General features: G+C 37.9%; 1 protein-coding gene across 2 annotated transcripts in view; it reads left to right on the forward strand.

Moving 5' to 3' along the window:
* The window catches only part of LOC128699175 (ATP-binding cassette sub-family B member 10, mitochondrial), an 80248-nt gene that overhangs the window by 12737 nt on the left and 52491 nt on the right, over window positions 1-15020 (forward strand). For both annotated transcript variants that reach the window (XM_070096718.1, XM_070096719.1), the window contains 3 exons: window positions 433-543; window positions 993-1163; window positions 14146-14380. In XM_070096718.1, coding sequence (XP_069952819.1) covers window positions 433-543; window positions 993-1163; window positions 14146-14380 — 517 coding nt within the window. The remainder of the gene's footprint in view (window positions 1-432; window positions 544-992; window positions 1164-14145; window positions 14381-15020) is intronic.

Raw genomic sequence — 15020 nt, forward strand, 5'->3', positions numbered from 1 at the left:
ACCATCACTTATTCAATAGCTGTCTTGTCAAAATTGCACACATACCATAATTCAAATGACCTGAATTGCAGCTTCTTACATCCCACCTTCAGGGTGCATGCACTGTACTTTCCACATCTAGGACTCAGGTCTAACTTATTAAAAAATTTATTTTAGTGAATTCCTTGTTTAAGCAGGCAAAATATGTTTAAAAAATCTTAATTTCTTAAGTGTTTTTACAGCTCTCTGCCAACAACATAGAATATAATTTTTGTATTATAGCTTGCTGAACTGTTTACTTATAATTAACAAGTGATTATAAAGTAATGAGCTTTTTATGTTAAAAATGTGGATTTTTGACTAGAATTTCATTGTCATGTCTTTCAGTGTTTTTGGGTAAGCCAATTTTTTTATGGGATTTTATAAGGATTTTTGAGAAAAGATTGTTTTCAGTTCTATATGTCAACTGAGCTGGCCATAGTGGGGTTGAGTATTGTCCCTCCAGTGGCCCTTATGGCAGTGTGGTATGGTCGATACGTGAGAAAAATTACAAAAAGTGTGCAGGTGAGGCTCTTGATTCTATTTACCTTTATTAACATAACTGTATCTGGATGATAATTTGGCATGTCAAATGAGAATCTTTGTCAGTTTTATGGAAGATTCTATAATTATTTTTACTTATTTTAGGATTACCTTCATTTGCATAATTGTAAGACTAAAACTTCTTGAAGATGTAGCATTCATCATTATGATGACTGTACGAGATAGGGTTTTTACTTATGCAAAACGAATAAATGAAATAAATATCCATACATATATTCAAAATATTTGTGAAACAGCAAAATCATTACATTTATATTTTGTTACTATGAAAAATGTCAATATATAATGCATTATGGAATTCTTATGTCCATAAGCTTCTAAGGTATGGCTACCTTGTCCTTCGATCCAAGAGAATGTGCAAGAAAGTTATAATGTTAATTTACTTGTGTTACATATTTCCACAATTTCAGGACACCCTTGCCCAGTCAACCCAGGTTGCAGAAGAACGAATTGCCAACATTCGTACGGTGAGATCGTTTGCGCAAGAGCCTCGGGAAGTGAAGAGGTATGACAAAAATATTGACAGTGTGCTTCATATGACATATAAAGAATCTTTTGCAAGAGGAATTTTCTTTGGACTGGTAATTATCAACTTTTCATGTTTTTTCTTTTGTTTATACATATCTGAATGAGTTTTATAATACTGTACACTACAAGTCTTTGATTGCAGCTCTTGCATGTGTGTGATGACCCATTGTGGTTAATTATCTATTTATAGGTAGAAGAGCAGTGCTATACTTATGGTGTCTTATCTACAGTTAGTTTTTTTTTTTTTTTTTTTTTATCAAACTGGCCATATCCCACCGAGGCAAGGTGACCTAGTAAAGAAAAACGAAAGTTTCTCTCTTTAAATTTAGTAATATATACAGGAGAAGGAGTTACAAGCCCCTTTCTCCCGGCATTTTAGTTTCTTCTTATGACATGCATGGCTTGCGGAGGAAGACTTCTGTTCCACTTCCCCATGGAGTTTTGTTTCAATCTTTTTTTTTGTTTAACACATTAGCCATTTCCCACTCAGGCAGGGTGACCCAAAAAGAAAGGAAAAACTTTTATCATTTAACACTTTCACCATCACTCATACATGATCACTGTCTTTGCAGAGCACTCAGATACGACAGTTTAGATGTCCCTCCAAACTGCCAATATCTCAAACTCTAGTCCAGCTAACCGGTTTCCCTGAATCCCTTCACAAAATATTACCCTGCTCACACTCCAGCAGCTCGTCAGGTCCCAAAAATCATTCGTCTCCATTCACTCCTATCTAACCTCTCACACATGCCTGCAGCATTTCCAAGCCTCTTAGACACAAAACCTCATTTACCCCCCCCCCCATCCTTTCTTAGGACAATCCGTACCCCTACTCCCCTCCACTACAGATTTATACACCCTCCAAGTCATCCTATTTTGCTCCATCCTCTCTGACCAAACCACCTCAACAACCCCTCTTCAGCCCTCTGAATAATACAGTACTTTTAGTAACTTCACACCTAACTTCCACACTACAAATTCTCTCCACACATTGCCCTTAGACACGTCTCCACTGCTTCCAGCCTCTTTGCTGCAGCATTCACAACCCATGCTTCACACCCATGTAAGTGTTGGTACCACTATACTCTCATACATTCTGTTCCTTGCTTAAATTGGATAACGATTTTTTCTATAGATCCCTCAATACACCACTCGCCTTGTTTCTTTCATTTCTATGATTAACCTCGTCCTTCATAAACCCATCTGCTGACAAGTCTGCTCCCAAATATCTGAACACATTCACTTCTTCCATACTCCATCTTTGCAATGTGATACCCAGTTTTTCTTTACCTAACTTGTTTGATACCCTCATCACCTTACTTTTATCTATGTTCACTTTCAACTTTCCTTACACACCCATTCATTGATACTAACAGTATTGGAAAATTATGTAGGCCAGTTAACTGAGCTTAGTTCTGTAGTGAAGTTACTTAATGATGCCTCATCATTGAGTCGAAAAGAGAACTTATTATGTTTCATTGGTTGCTTACAGACATTTGTTAGGAGGAAAGTTGGGTAGTGGTCAGTAGTGTTGTCCATGATTATCCCCGCTTTAAGGGGGGGCTAGTATATTTGTCCATATGTTGTCAATTATGGTTGCAGTTGTCTCAGTTAATCTTGTTGGTTTTGTAATTGCTGGTAATGAGTAGTGTATTGTTCATATTGCTAATGAAGTTAGGTACATGTTGATCATCTGTCGGGCCAAGGTTGATGTTGAAGTCTCCTGCTAGTAGTTAGTGGTGCTTATTCATTTGTGTATCTGTAATCAGTGTTTTTAGTTTATCACTAAAGGCTGGGATATTAGTATGAGGTATCCTGTATATGGCCCCAATTGCTATAGGGTTATTTAATTTTTTTTACAGAGAAGTTTGCTAATATATATTCTATTTACCATATTCATCATTGTAAGATATGGTGTTGATACATGATAGTTCATTAGAATAATAGATGGCATTACCTCCCCAATTTGTTCTGGCCTGCAGTTGTGGATTTCCATGTATCTTAGTAGTGTGTAGATGTCTGTTGTGTTTTGCTTAAGCCAGGCTTCAATAAGAATAATACAGGAGAAGGTTGTCTTTAATGAATCTAGCAGTGCCAGGAGGTCATCATAGTGTTTACTTAGGGATCTAATATTGTAATTCAAAATTGTAATATTTCTGGCATTGCTGAGGACAGTACTGGCTTCTGTTGTTGTGTAGTAGAGGCAGTTGCTTTCAGTGAAATGTTGACTGGGATTTAGATTATATAGATTCAGTTCAGGGTTCATTTCAGCATTGAGCATTAAAGGTTCTTTTTTTTTTTTTTTTTTTTTTTTTTAACAAGTCGGCCGTCTCCCACCGAGGCAGGGTGACCCAAAAAAGAAAGAAAATCCCCAAAAAGAAAATGCTTTCATCATCATTCAACACTTTCACCACACACACATATAATCACTGTTTTTGCAGAGGTGCTCAGAATACAACAGTTTAGAAGCATATACGTATAAAGATACACAACATATCCCTCCAAACTGCCAATATCCCAAACTCCTCCTTTAAAGTGCAGGCATTGTACTTCCCATTTCCAGGACTCAAGTCCGACTATATGAAAATAACCGGTTTCCCTGAATCCCTTCACTAAATATTACCCTGCTCACACTCCAACAGATCGTCAGGTCCCAAGTACCATTCGTCTCCATTCACTTCTATCTAACACGCTCACGCACGCTTGCTGGAAGTCCAAGCCCCTTGCCCACAAAACCTCCTTTACCCCCTCTCTCCAACCCTTTCGAGGACGACCCCTACCTCGCCTTCCTTCCCCTATAGATTTATATGCTTTCCATGTCATTTTACTTTGATCCATTCTCTCTAAATGACCAAACCACCTCAACAACCCCTCTTCTGCCCTCTGACTAATACTTTTATTAACTCCACACCTTTTCCTAATTTCCACACTCCGAATTTTCTGCATAATAATTACACCACACATTGCCCTTAGACAGGACATCTCCACTGCCTCCAACCGTCTCCTCGCTGCTGCATTTACCACCCAAGCTTCACACCCATATAAGAGTGTTGGTACTACTATACTTTCATACATTCCCTTCTTTGCCTCCATAGATAACGTTTTTTGACTCCACATATACCTCAATGCACCACTCACCTTTTTTCCCTCATCAATTCTATGATTAACCTCATCCTTCATAAATCCATCCGCCGACACGTCAACTCCCAAGTATCTGAAAACATTCACTTCTTCCATACTCCTCCTCCCCAATTTGATATACAATTTTTCTTTATCTAAATCATTTGATACCCTCATCACCTTACTCTTTTCCATGTTCACTTTCAACTTTCTACCTTTACACACATTCCCAAACTCATCTACTAACCTTTGCAATTTTTCTTTAGAATCTCCCATAAGCACAGTATCATCAGCAAAAAGTAACTGTGCTAATTCCCATTTTGAATTTGATTCCCCATAATTTAGTCCCACCCCTCTCCCGAACACCCTAGCATTTACTTCTTTTACAACCCCATCTATAAATATATTAAACAACCATGGTGACATTACACATCCCTTTCTAAGACCTACTTTTACCAGGAAGTAGTCTCCCTCTTCTACACACCCTAACCTGAGCCTCACTATCCTCATAAAAACTCTTAACAGCATTTAGTAACTTACCTATTCCATATACTTGCAACATCTGCCACATTGCTCCCCTATCCACTCTATCATATGCCTTTTCTAAATCCATAAATGCAATAAAAACTTCCCTACCTTTATCTAAATACTGTTCACATATATGCTTCAATGTAAACACTTGATCTACACATCCCCTACCCACTCTGAAACCTCCTTGCTCATCCGCAATCCTACATTCTGTCTTACCTCTAATTCTTTCAGTTATAACCCTACTGTACACTTTTCCTGGTATACTCAATAAACTTATTCCTCTATAATTTTTACAATCTCTTTTGTCCCCTTTCCCTTTATATAAAGGGACTATACATGCTCTCCAAAAATCCCTAGGTACCTTCCCCTCTTTCATACATTTATTAAACAAAAGTACCAACCACTCCAACACTATATCACTCCCTGCTTTTAACATTTCTGTCATGATCCCATCAGTTCCAGCTGCTTTACCCCCTTTCATTCTACGTAATGCCTCGCGTACCTCCCCCACACTTACATTCTGCTCTTCTTCACTCCTAAAAGATGGTATACCTCCCTGACCAGTGCATGAAATTACCGCCTCCCTTTCTTCCTCAATATTTAAAAGTTCCTCAAAATATTCTCGCCATCTACCTAATACCTCCCTCTCCCCATCTACTAACTCCCCTACTTTGTTTTTAACTGACAAATCCATACTTTCCCTAGGCTTTCTTAACTTGTTTAACTCACTCCAAAATTTTTTCTTATTTTCATTAAAATTTCTTGACAGTGCCTCTCCCACTCTATCATCTGCTCTCTTTTTGCACTCTCTCACCACTCTCTTTACCTTTCTTTTACTCTCCATATACTCTGCTCTTCTTATAACACTTCTGCTTTGTAAAAACCTCTCATAAGCTAACTTTTTCTCTTTTATCACACCCTTTACTTCATCATTCCACCAATCACTCCTCTTTCCACCTGCCCCCACCCTCCTATAACCACAAACTTCTGCCCCACATTCTAATACTGCATTTTTAAAACTATTCCAACCCTCCTCAACCCCCCCCCCACTACTCATCTTTGCACTAGCCCACCTTTCTGCCAACAGTCGCTTATATCTCCCCTGAACTTCCTCCTCCCTTAGTTTATACACTTTCACCTCCCTCTTACTTGTTGTTGCCACCTTCCTCTTTTCCCATCTACCTCTTACTCTAACTGTAGCTACAACTAAATAATGATCCGATATATCAGTTGCCCCTCTATAAACATGTACATCCTGGAGCCTACCCATCAACCTTTTATCCACCAATACATAATCTAACAAACTACTTTCATTACGTGCTACATCATACCTTGTATATTTATTTATCCTCTTTTTCATAAAATACGTATTACTTATTACCAAATCTCTTTCTACACATAGCTCAATTAAAGGCTCCCCATTTACATTTACCCCTGGCACCCCAAATTTACCTACTACTCCCTCCATAACATTTTTACCCACTTTAGCATTGAAATCCCCAACCACCATTACTCTCACACTTGCTTCAAAGCTCCCCACGCATTCACTCGACATTTCCCAAAATCTCTCTCTCTCCTCTACACTTCTTTCTTCTCCAGGTGCATACACGCTTACTATAACCCACTTTTCACATCCAATCTTTATTTTACTCCACATAATCCTTGAATTAATACATTTATAGTCCCTCTTTTCCTGCCATAGCTTATCCTTCAACATTATTGCTACTCGTAAATATTTAAATGATTATGAATTGCAGAAGAGTGATAAGGGTAATATTAATATCTGTAAAAAGGGGGGTGATTGAACAATAATAGTATAAGTGCATTGCTACCTCTTCCATACACTTGCAACATCCCCTATCCACCCTATCATATGCCTTTTGAAATTCATAAATGCAATGAAAACTTCTCTACCTTTATCTAAATATTGTTCACTTATATACTTTAATGTAAACAATTGATTTACACATCCCCTACCCATTCTAAAGCTGTCCTTGTTCATCTGTAATCCTTCTGTATGTCTTGCCTCTAATTCTTTCAATAATCTTGCCATACACTTTACCTGGTATACTCAGTAAACTTCTTTCTTTCAACATACCGGCCGTATCCCACTGAGGTGGGGTGGCCCAAAAAGGAAAAACGAAAGTTTCTCCTTTTACATTTAGCTATATATACAGGAGAAAGTGTTACTAGCCCCTTACTCCCAGCATTTTAGGTGCCTCTTATGACACGCATGGCTTATGGAGGAAGAATTCTGTTCCACTTCCCCATGGAAAACTCTGTAAATTTTTTTTTTTTTTTTTTTTTACAAGTTGGCCGTCTCTCACTGAGGCAGGGTGACCCAAAAAGAAAGAAAATCCCCAAAAAGAAAATACTTTCATCATCATTCAACACTTTCATCTCACTCACACTACATTATCACTGTTTGCAGAGGTACTCAGAATACAACAGTTTAGAAGCATATACGTATCAAGATACACAACATATCCCTCCAAACTGCCAGTATCCCAAACCCCTCCTTTAAAGTGCAAGCATTGTACTTCCCATTTCCAGGACTCAAGTCTGGCTATATAAAAAAAACTGGTTTCCCTGAATCCCTTCACTAAATATTACCCTGCTCACACTCCAACAGCTCGTCAGGTCCCAAATACCATTCGTCTCCATTCACTCCTATCTAACATGCTCATGCACGCTTGCTGGAAGTCCAAGCCCCTCGCTCACAAAACCTCCTTTACCCCCTCCCTCCAACCTTTTCAAGGACGACCCCTACCCCGCCTTCCTTCCCCTACAGATTTATATGGTCTGCATGTCATTCTATTAGCCATTCTTTCTAAATGACCAAACCACCTCAACAACCCCTCTTCAGCCCTCTGACTAATACTTATATTAACTCCACACCTTCTCCTAATTTCCACACTCTGAATTTTCTGCAAAATATTTACACCACACATTGCCCTTAGACAGGACATCTCCACTGCCTCCAACCGCCTCCGCGCTGCAGCATTTACAACTCAAGCTTCACACCCATAAAAGAGTGTTGGTACTACTATACTTTCATACATTCCCTTCTTTGCCTTCATAGATAACGTTTTTTTGTCTCCACATATACCTCGACGCACCACTCGCCTTTTTACCTTTATCAATTCTATGATCAACCTCATCCTTCATAAATCCATCCCTAAAATTTTTACTCTTTTGTTCCCCTTCCCTTTATGAAAAAGAATTATACATGCTCTCTGCCAATCCCTAGGTGCCTTCCCCTCTTTCTTACATTTATTGAACAAAAGTACCAACCACTCCAACACTATATTATCCCCTGCTTTTAACATTTCTGTCATGATCCCTTCAGTTCTAGCTGCTTTAACCCCCATTCATTTTATGTAATGCCTCTAACACCTCCCCACACTCATATCCAGCTCTGCTTCACTCCTAAAAGATGTAATACCTCCCTGGCATTGCATGAGATTACTGCCTCCCTGTCTTCATCAACATTTAACAGTTCCTCAGAATATTCCTGCCATCTTCCCAGTACCTTAAACTCCTCATCTACTAACTCCCCTATTCTGTTTTTAACTGTCAGATCCAAACTTTCTAGGGCTTACAAATTCTAGGGCACACAAATTGGCCCTGATTGGCCTGGTTAAGAGTATATTAGAAAAAACTGGTCTGCATCATAGGTGTGTGCAGTATAAAAAAAAAAGTGTTGTGTAGAGCATTGTGGGAGTCAGTAAATACCATTTACATATGCTTAGTGTGATTCAACAGTAAATATGAGTGAAATTTGATATGAAAACATAGATATAGATGTAAAATATGTGATCCATTAAAAAATAATTAGAAAACTGGAAAAAACTTTGGAAAAAAAAAAAAAAAATTAAAATGCATCATTCATCACATGGCAAGCACTCATTTTGCCATAAATTGATAATCAAGATTACTTTCAAACCTTTATCTTTCTGTAAGTAATAATCAGAATTCACTGATGCTTGTCTCGCTACATGTCAAAAAATTCTCCTTGATTTTCAATAAAATAATTTTATTTTTTCAAAAGCACTGGTACTTATTTTAGACTAGCAATTTAAGGGTTAAAGGTGTATACCACAAGGTACATAGTGTGTCATTCATACATGGTTTGGGCTGGGAAAACAAAGAGAAGAAACTCTTAGTTTAATTTTTTAGTAAGTTTAAAAAAATTGATGGAATGTATTGTCCTCTCATGGGAGGTTACTTGATGCTAGCAAGTGGCTGTTCACCTGAGGAATTAGATATATGCCCCCTTGAATTTAACCTGAATGCCTCCTGTTTTCCCAGGTGTTATATTACCCCTATAGGGTAAAAGGTGCATTGTCCTAAGTACTGTATACACAGAATTAATCAGAATTTAACCCTTTGACTGTTTCAGGCCCCTCTGAATCTGTCATTCTATGTCGCTCAATTTTTGAAAAAAAAAAAAAAAATATTTTTTCTTATGAAATGATAGAGAATCTTTTCCCGATGGTAATGACACCAAAAGTTCGAAATTTGGTTGAAAACTCGTGGAATTATGCTCCCGCGAAGTTAGCGGTCTCGGCGACATATGCGTATCGGCGATTTCGCCGACTTTGAGCCCTATTTTCAACCAATTCCATTGTTCCAGTTGACCAAACTTATAGCTATTTCTTTAGAACTCCATTTTATCTATCAGCTGAGTACAAGAAACCTCCCATTTACTAATTTGGACTACCCAATATGGTGGTCAGAAATTGGCAATTTGGCCAATTTCACGCAAACTAAAAAAGATGCCAATTTCAAAATAGGGTCCAGAATAAACAAAGTAGACATTCGTGGCACTAAAATAACATATGCTCTGTTCATTAGTCACATCTCTAGGCCCCTCTTATATTATTATTGCTTTCTGTTTTGATTTTTTATTCATACAAAAAAATACAAAATTTACTGTTATGCAGACGACTGCAGTATTGTAAAAATGGTATAAATAATATCAGTGCACTAGTGAAAGAATATTAGACTCCCCAGTTGACGTGTATTGGACGTGTGGTGTGATTTATTTACTCTTGAACATTGGTAAAAATCGAACATTTCCGCTACTTTGAGCTCAGTTTCAAGGTCGTTTTCATCGTAAAAGTAATGAAAATCATTTCTATTTCTGTAATATGTTTTCCATTTTATCACCTAAGACCATGAAAACGCGAATACAACAATAAATACTATACGAAAATACACCTCAAAGTCGGCGTTTTATTCCAAAAAAACGATCAGTTTTTTTTTTCTCATTACGCAATGTGTGCTGCAGGATTTTTTTTATGTGGTGCACACTGACCACACAGACCCATTCTCTCACATGTGGGCCTACCAGCTTTCTCCTGCTTGATTTGAAGCTGCTAGAATTTTTTTTTTTTTTTTTCAACAAGTCGGTCGTCTCCCACCGAGGCAGGGTGACCCAAAAAAGAAAGAAAATCCCCAAAAAGAAAATACTTTCATCATCATTCAACACTTTCACCACACTCACACATTATCACTGCTTTTGCAGAGGTGCCCAGAATACAACAGTTTAGAAGCATATACGTATAAAGATACACAACATATCCCTCCAAACTGCCAATATCCCAAACCACTCCTTTAAAGTGCAGGCATTGTACTTCCCATTTCCAGGACTCAAGTCCGACTATATGAAAATAACCAGTTTCCCTGAATCCCTTCACTAAATATTACCCTGCTCACACTCCAACAGATCGTCAGGTCCCAAGTATCATTCGTCTCCATTCACTCCTATCTAACACGCTCATGCACGCTTGCTGGAAGTCCAAGCCCCTCGCCCACAAAACCTCCTTTACCCCCTCTTTCCAACCCTTTCGAGGACGACCCCTACCCCTCTTTCCTTCCCCTATAGATTTATATGCTTTCCATGTCATTCTACTTTGATCCATTCTCTCTAAATGACCAAACCACCTCAACAACCCCTCTTCTGCCCTCTGACTAATGCTTTTATTAACTCCACACCTTCTCCTAATTTCCACACTCCGAATTTTCTGCATAATATTTACACCACACATTGCCCTTAGACAGGACACCTCCACTGCCTCCAACCGTCTCCTCGCTGCTGCATTTACCACCCAAGCTTCACATCCATATAAGAGTGTTGGTACTACTATACTTTCATACATTTCCTTCTTTGCCTCCATAGATAACGTTTTTTGACTCCACATATACCTCAACGCACCACTCACCTTTTTTCCCTCATCAATTCTATGATTAACCTCATCCTTCATAAATCCATCTGCCGAAACGTCAACTCCCAAGTATCTGAAAACATTCACTTCTTCCATACTCCTCCTCCCCAATTTGATATCCAATTTTTCTTTATCTAAATCATTTGATACCCTCATCACCTTACTCTTTTCTATGTTCACTTTCAACTTTCTACCTTTACACACATTCTCAAACTCATCAACTAACCTTTGCAATTTTTCTTTAGAATCTCCCATAAGCACAGTATCATCAGCAAAAAGTAACTGTGTCAATTCCCATTTTGAATTTGATTCCCCATAATTTAATCCTACCCCTCTCCCGAACACCCTGGCATTTACTTCTTTTACAACCCCGTCTATAAATATATTAAACAACCATGGTGACATTACACATCCCTGTCTAAGACCTACTTTTACTGGGAAGTATTCTCCCTCTCTTCTACACACCCTAACCTGAGCCTCACTATCCTCATAAAGCTCTTTACCGCATTTAGTAACTTACCACCTATTCCATAAACTTGCAACATCTGCCACATTGCTCCTCTATCCACTCTATCATATGCCTTTTCTAAATCCATAAATGCAATAAAAACTTCCCTACCTTTATCTAAATACTGTTCACATATATGCTTCAATGTAAACACTTTATCTACACATCCCCTACCCACTCTGAAGCCTCCTTGCTCATCCGCAATTCTACATTATGTCTTACCTCTAATTCTTTCAATTATAACCCTACCGTATACTTTTCCTGGTATACTCAGTAAACTTATTCCTCTATAATTTTTACAATCTCTTTTGTCCCCCTTCCCTTTATATAAAGGGACTATACATGCTCTCCGCCAATCCCTAGGTACCTTCCCCTCTTTCATACATTTATTAAACAAAAGTACCAACCACTCCAACACTATATCCCCCCCTGCTTTTAACATTTCTGTCATGATCCCATCAGTTCCAGCTGCTTTACCCCCTTTCATTCTACGTAATGCCTCACGTACCTCCACCACACTTACATTCTGCTCTTCTTCACTCCTAAAAGATGGTATACCTCCCTGGCCAGTGCATGAAATTACCACCTCCCTTTCTTCCTCAACATTTAAAAGTTCCTCAAAATATTCTCGCCATCTACCTAATACCTCCCTCTCCCCATCTACTAACTCCCCTACTCTGTTTTTAACGGACAAATCCATACTTTCCCTAGGCTTTCTTAACTTGTTTAACTCACTCCAAAATTTTTTCTTATTTTCATTAAAATTTCTTGACAGTGCCTCTCCCACTCTTTCATCTGCTCTCCTTTTGCACTCTCTCACCACTCTCTTCACCTTTCTTTTACTCTCCATATACTCTGCTCTTCTTATAACACTTCTGCTTTGTAAAAACCTCTCGTAAGCTACCTTTTTCTCTTTTATCACACCCTTTACTTCATCATTCCACCAATCACTCCTCTTTCCTCCTGCCCCCACCCTCCTATAACCACAAACTTCTGCCCCACATTCTAATACTGCATTTTTAAAACTATTCCAACCCTCTTCAACCCCCCCCCCCACTACTCATCTTTGCACTAGCCCACCTTTCTGCCAATAGTCGCTTATATCTCCCCTGAACTTCCTCCTCCCTTAGTTTATACACTTTCACCTCCCTCTTACTTGTTGTTGCCACCTTCCTCTTTTCCCATCTACCTCTTACTCTAACTGTAGCTACAACTAAATAATGATCTGATATATCAGTTGCCCCTCTATAAACATGTACATCCTGGAGCCTACCCATCAACCTTTTATCCACCAATACATAATCTAACAAACTACTTTCATTACGTGCTACATCATACCTTGTATATTTATTTATCCTCTTTTTCATAAAATATGTATTACTTATTACCAAATTTCTTTCTACACATAGCTCAATTAAAGGCTCCCCATTTACATTTACCCCTGGCACCCCAAATTTACCTACTACTCCCTCCATAACATTTTTACCCACTTTAGCATTGAAATCCCCAACCACCATTACTCTCACACTTGCTTCAAAACTCCCCACGCATTCACTCAACATTTCCCAGAATCTCTCGCTCTCCTCTACACTTCTCTCTTCTCCAGGTGCATACACGCTTACTATAACCCACTTTTCACATCCAATCTTTATTTTACTCCACATAATCCTTGAATTTATGCATTTGTAGTCCCTCTTTTCCTGCCATAGCTTATCCTTCAACATTATTGCTACTCCTTCTTTAGCTCTAACTCTATTTGAAACTCCTGACCTAATCCCATTTATTCCTCTCCATTGAAACTCTCCCACCCCCTTCAGCTTTGTTTCACTTAAAGCCAGGACATCCAGTTTCTTCTCATTCATAACATCCACAATCATCTCTTTCTTATCATTTGCACAACATCCACGCACATTCAGACTTCCCACTTTGACAATTTTCTTCTTCTTATTCTTTTTAGTAATCTTTACAGGAAAAGGGGTTACTAGCCCATTGTTCCCGGCATTTTAGTTGACTTTTACAACACGCATGGCTTACGGAGGAAAGATTCTTATTCCACTTCCCCATGGATATAAAAGGAAAAGTAATAAGACCAAGAACTATTAAGATAAAATCAAAGAAAACTCAGATGAGTGTGTATAAATAAACGTGTACATGTATGTGTAGTGTGACCTAAGTGTAAGTAGAAGTAGCAAGACGTACCTGTAATCTTGCATATTTATGAGACAGACAAAAGACACCAGCAATCCTACCATCATGTAAAACAATTACAGGCTTTCATTTTACATTCACTTGGCAGGACGGTAGTACCTCCCTGGGTGGTTGCTGTCTACCAACCTAGAATTATTGAGTATATATACGTCAGAAACATACCTGGAGATACCTGGACATTGGCTCGTAAGACGTATTTATACGTCGAAAACAGTCAAAGGGTTAAAGTACATTGCTATTTTTATTTCCTAAATAAATTCTAGTCTCCCCACACTTCTAGAGTGTTTCCCTAATTACTGTTAGATAATATATCCCACTTATTAACCCAGAATAAAAGACTAGTAAATAATTTTATAGAGCAGTAAATTGCTTGATATCTTGTAGATGTTATCAGCTTTCAAAATATTGACAGTTTATGCATTAACTAATAAATTTCAGACTGGGCTAAGTGGAAACATCATAATTTTATCTGTGTTGTACTATGGAGGTGGTTTGGTGTCTGATTCAGCCCTCACCATAGGAAAGCTTTCTTCGTTCCTCCTTTATGCAGCGTATGTTGGCATTGCACTTGGTGGTATCTCTTCATTCTACTCTGAAATGAATCGTGGTCTTGGGGCATCTACAAGATTATTTAGTTTAATGGACCGAATGCCAAAGATTCCTACAGCTGGAGGTAATTTTTATTTTTTTGTTATTTATTTTTTTATTTTCTCAATAATTGAAATAGATATTGCTTTATAATTCTGTACAGTTTAAAAGAATTTGTGAATGGTGTAAAATATATTCAATGTTCCTTGCAGATCTATACTATTATACTGTAAGATTTATTGACATTTCATTCTTCAGTAATGTAAATATTCCAATCCCTTGTAATGTGCATAGAATATTTTCTGGCATAAGGCTGTGAAATAATTTTTGTTTATATCATATAGGCTATATCATATGAATCCATGATTTATAAACTAAGGAATTATTGAGCTGGGTTCCCCTCAGAAGATGCATTACTTTATCTCTTGGCAAAAGATGAATTGGTATTTGTATACAGAGAAGCAAATAGAACCTTAAGAGATACACTGCTTTTATGTTTTCTAAATTTTATAGGATGCACTCTGAAGTCAGATTATATATCTACTGTAGGGCATATTATCATACATGTATTTATTATTTACTGTTATATCAGTATGTTATCCTACTACTAAGGGCACTAAGCAACAAAACATAAGAGTGAGGCAATGAGGAAGGAAATAAGAAAGAAGTAGAGGGGAGAATTAAAACATTACATTTGCCAGATTTGCCGTTAGCAAACAACATTC

The sequence above is a fragment of the Cherax quadricarinatus genome, chromosome 54, assembly GCF_038502225.1.
Source record: "Cherax quadricarinatus isolate ZL_2023a chromosome 54, ASM3850222v1, whole genome shotgun sequence".
NCBI classification, from domain to species: Eukaryota; Metazoa; Arthropoda; class Malacostraca; order Decapoda; family Parastacidae; genus Cherax; species Cherax quadricarinatus.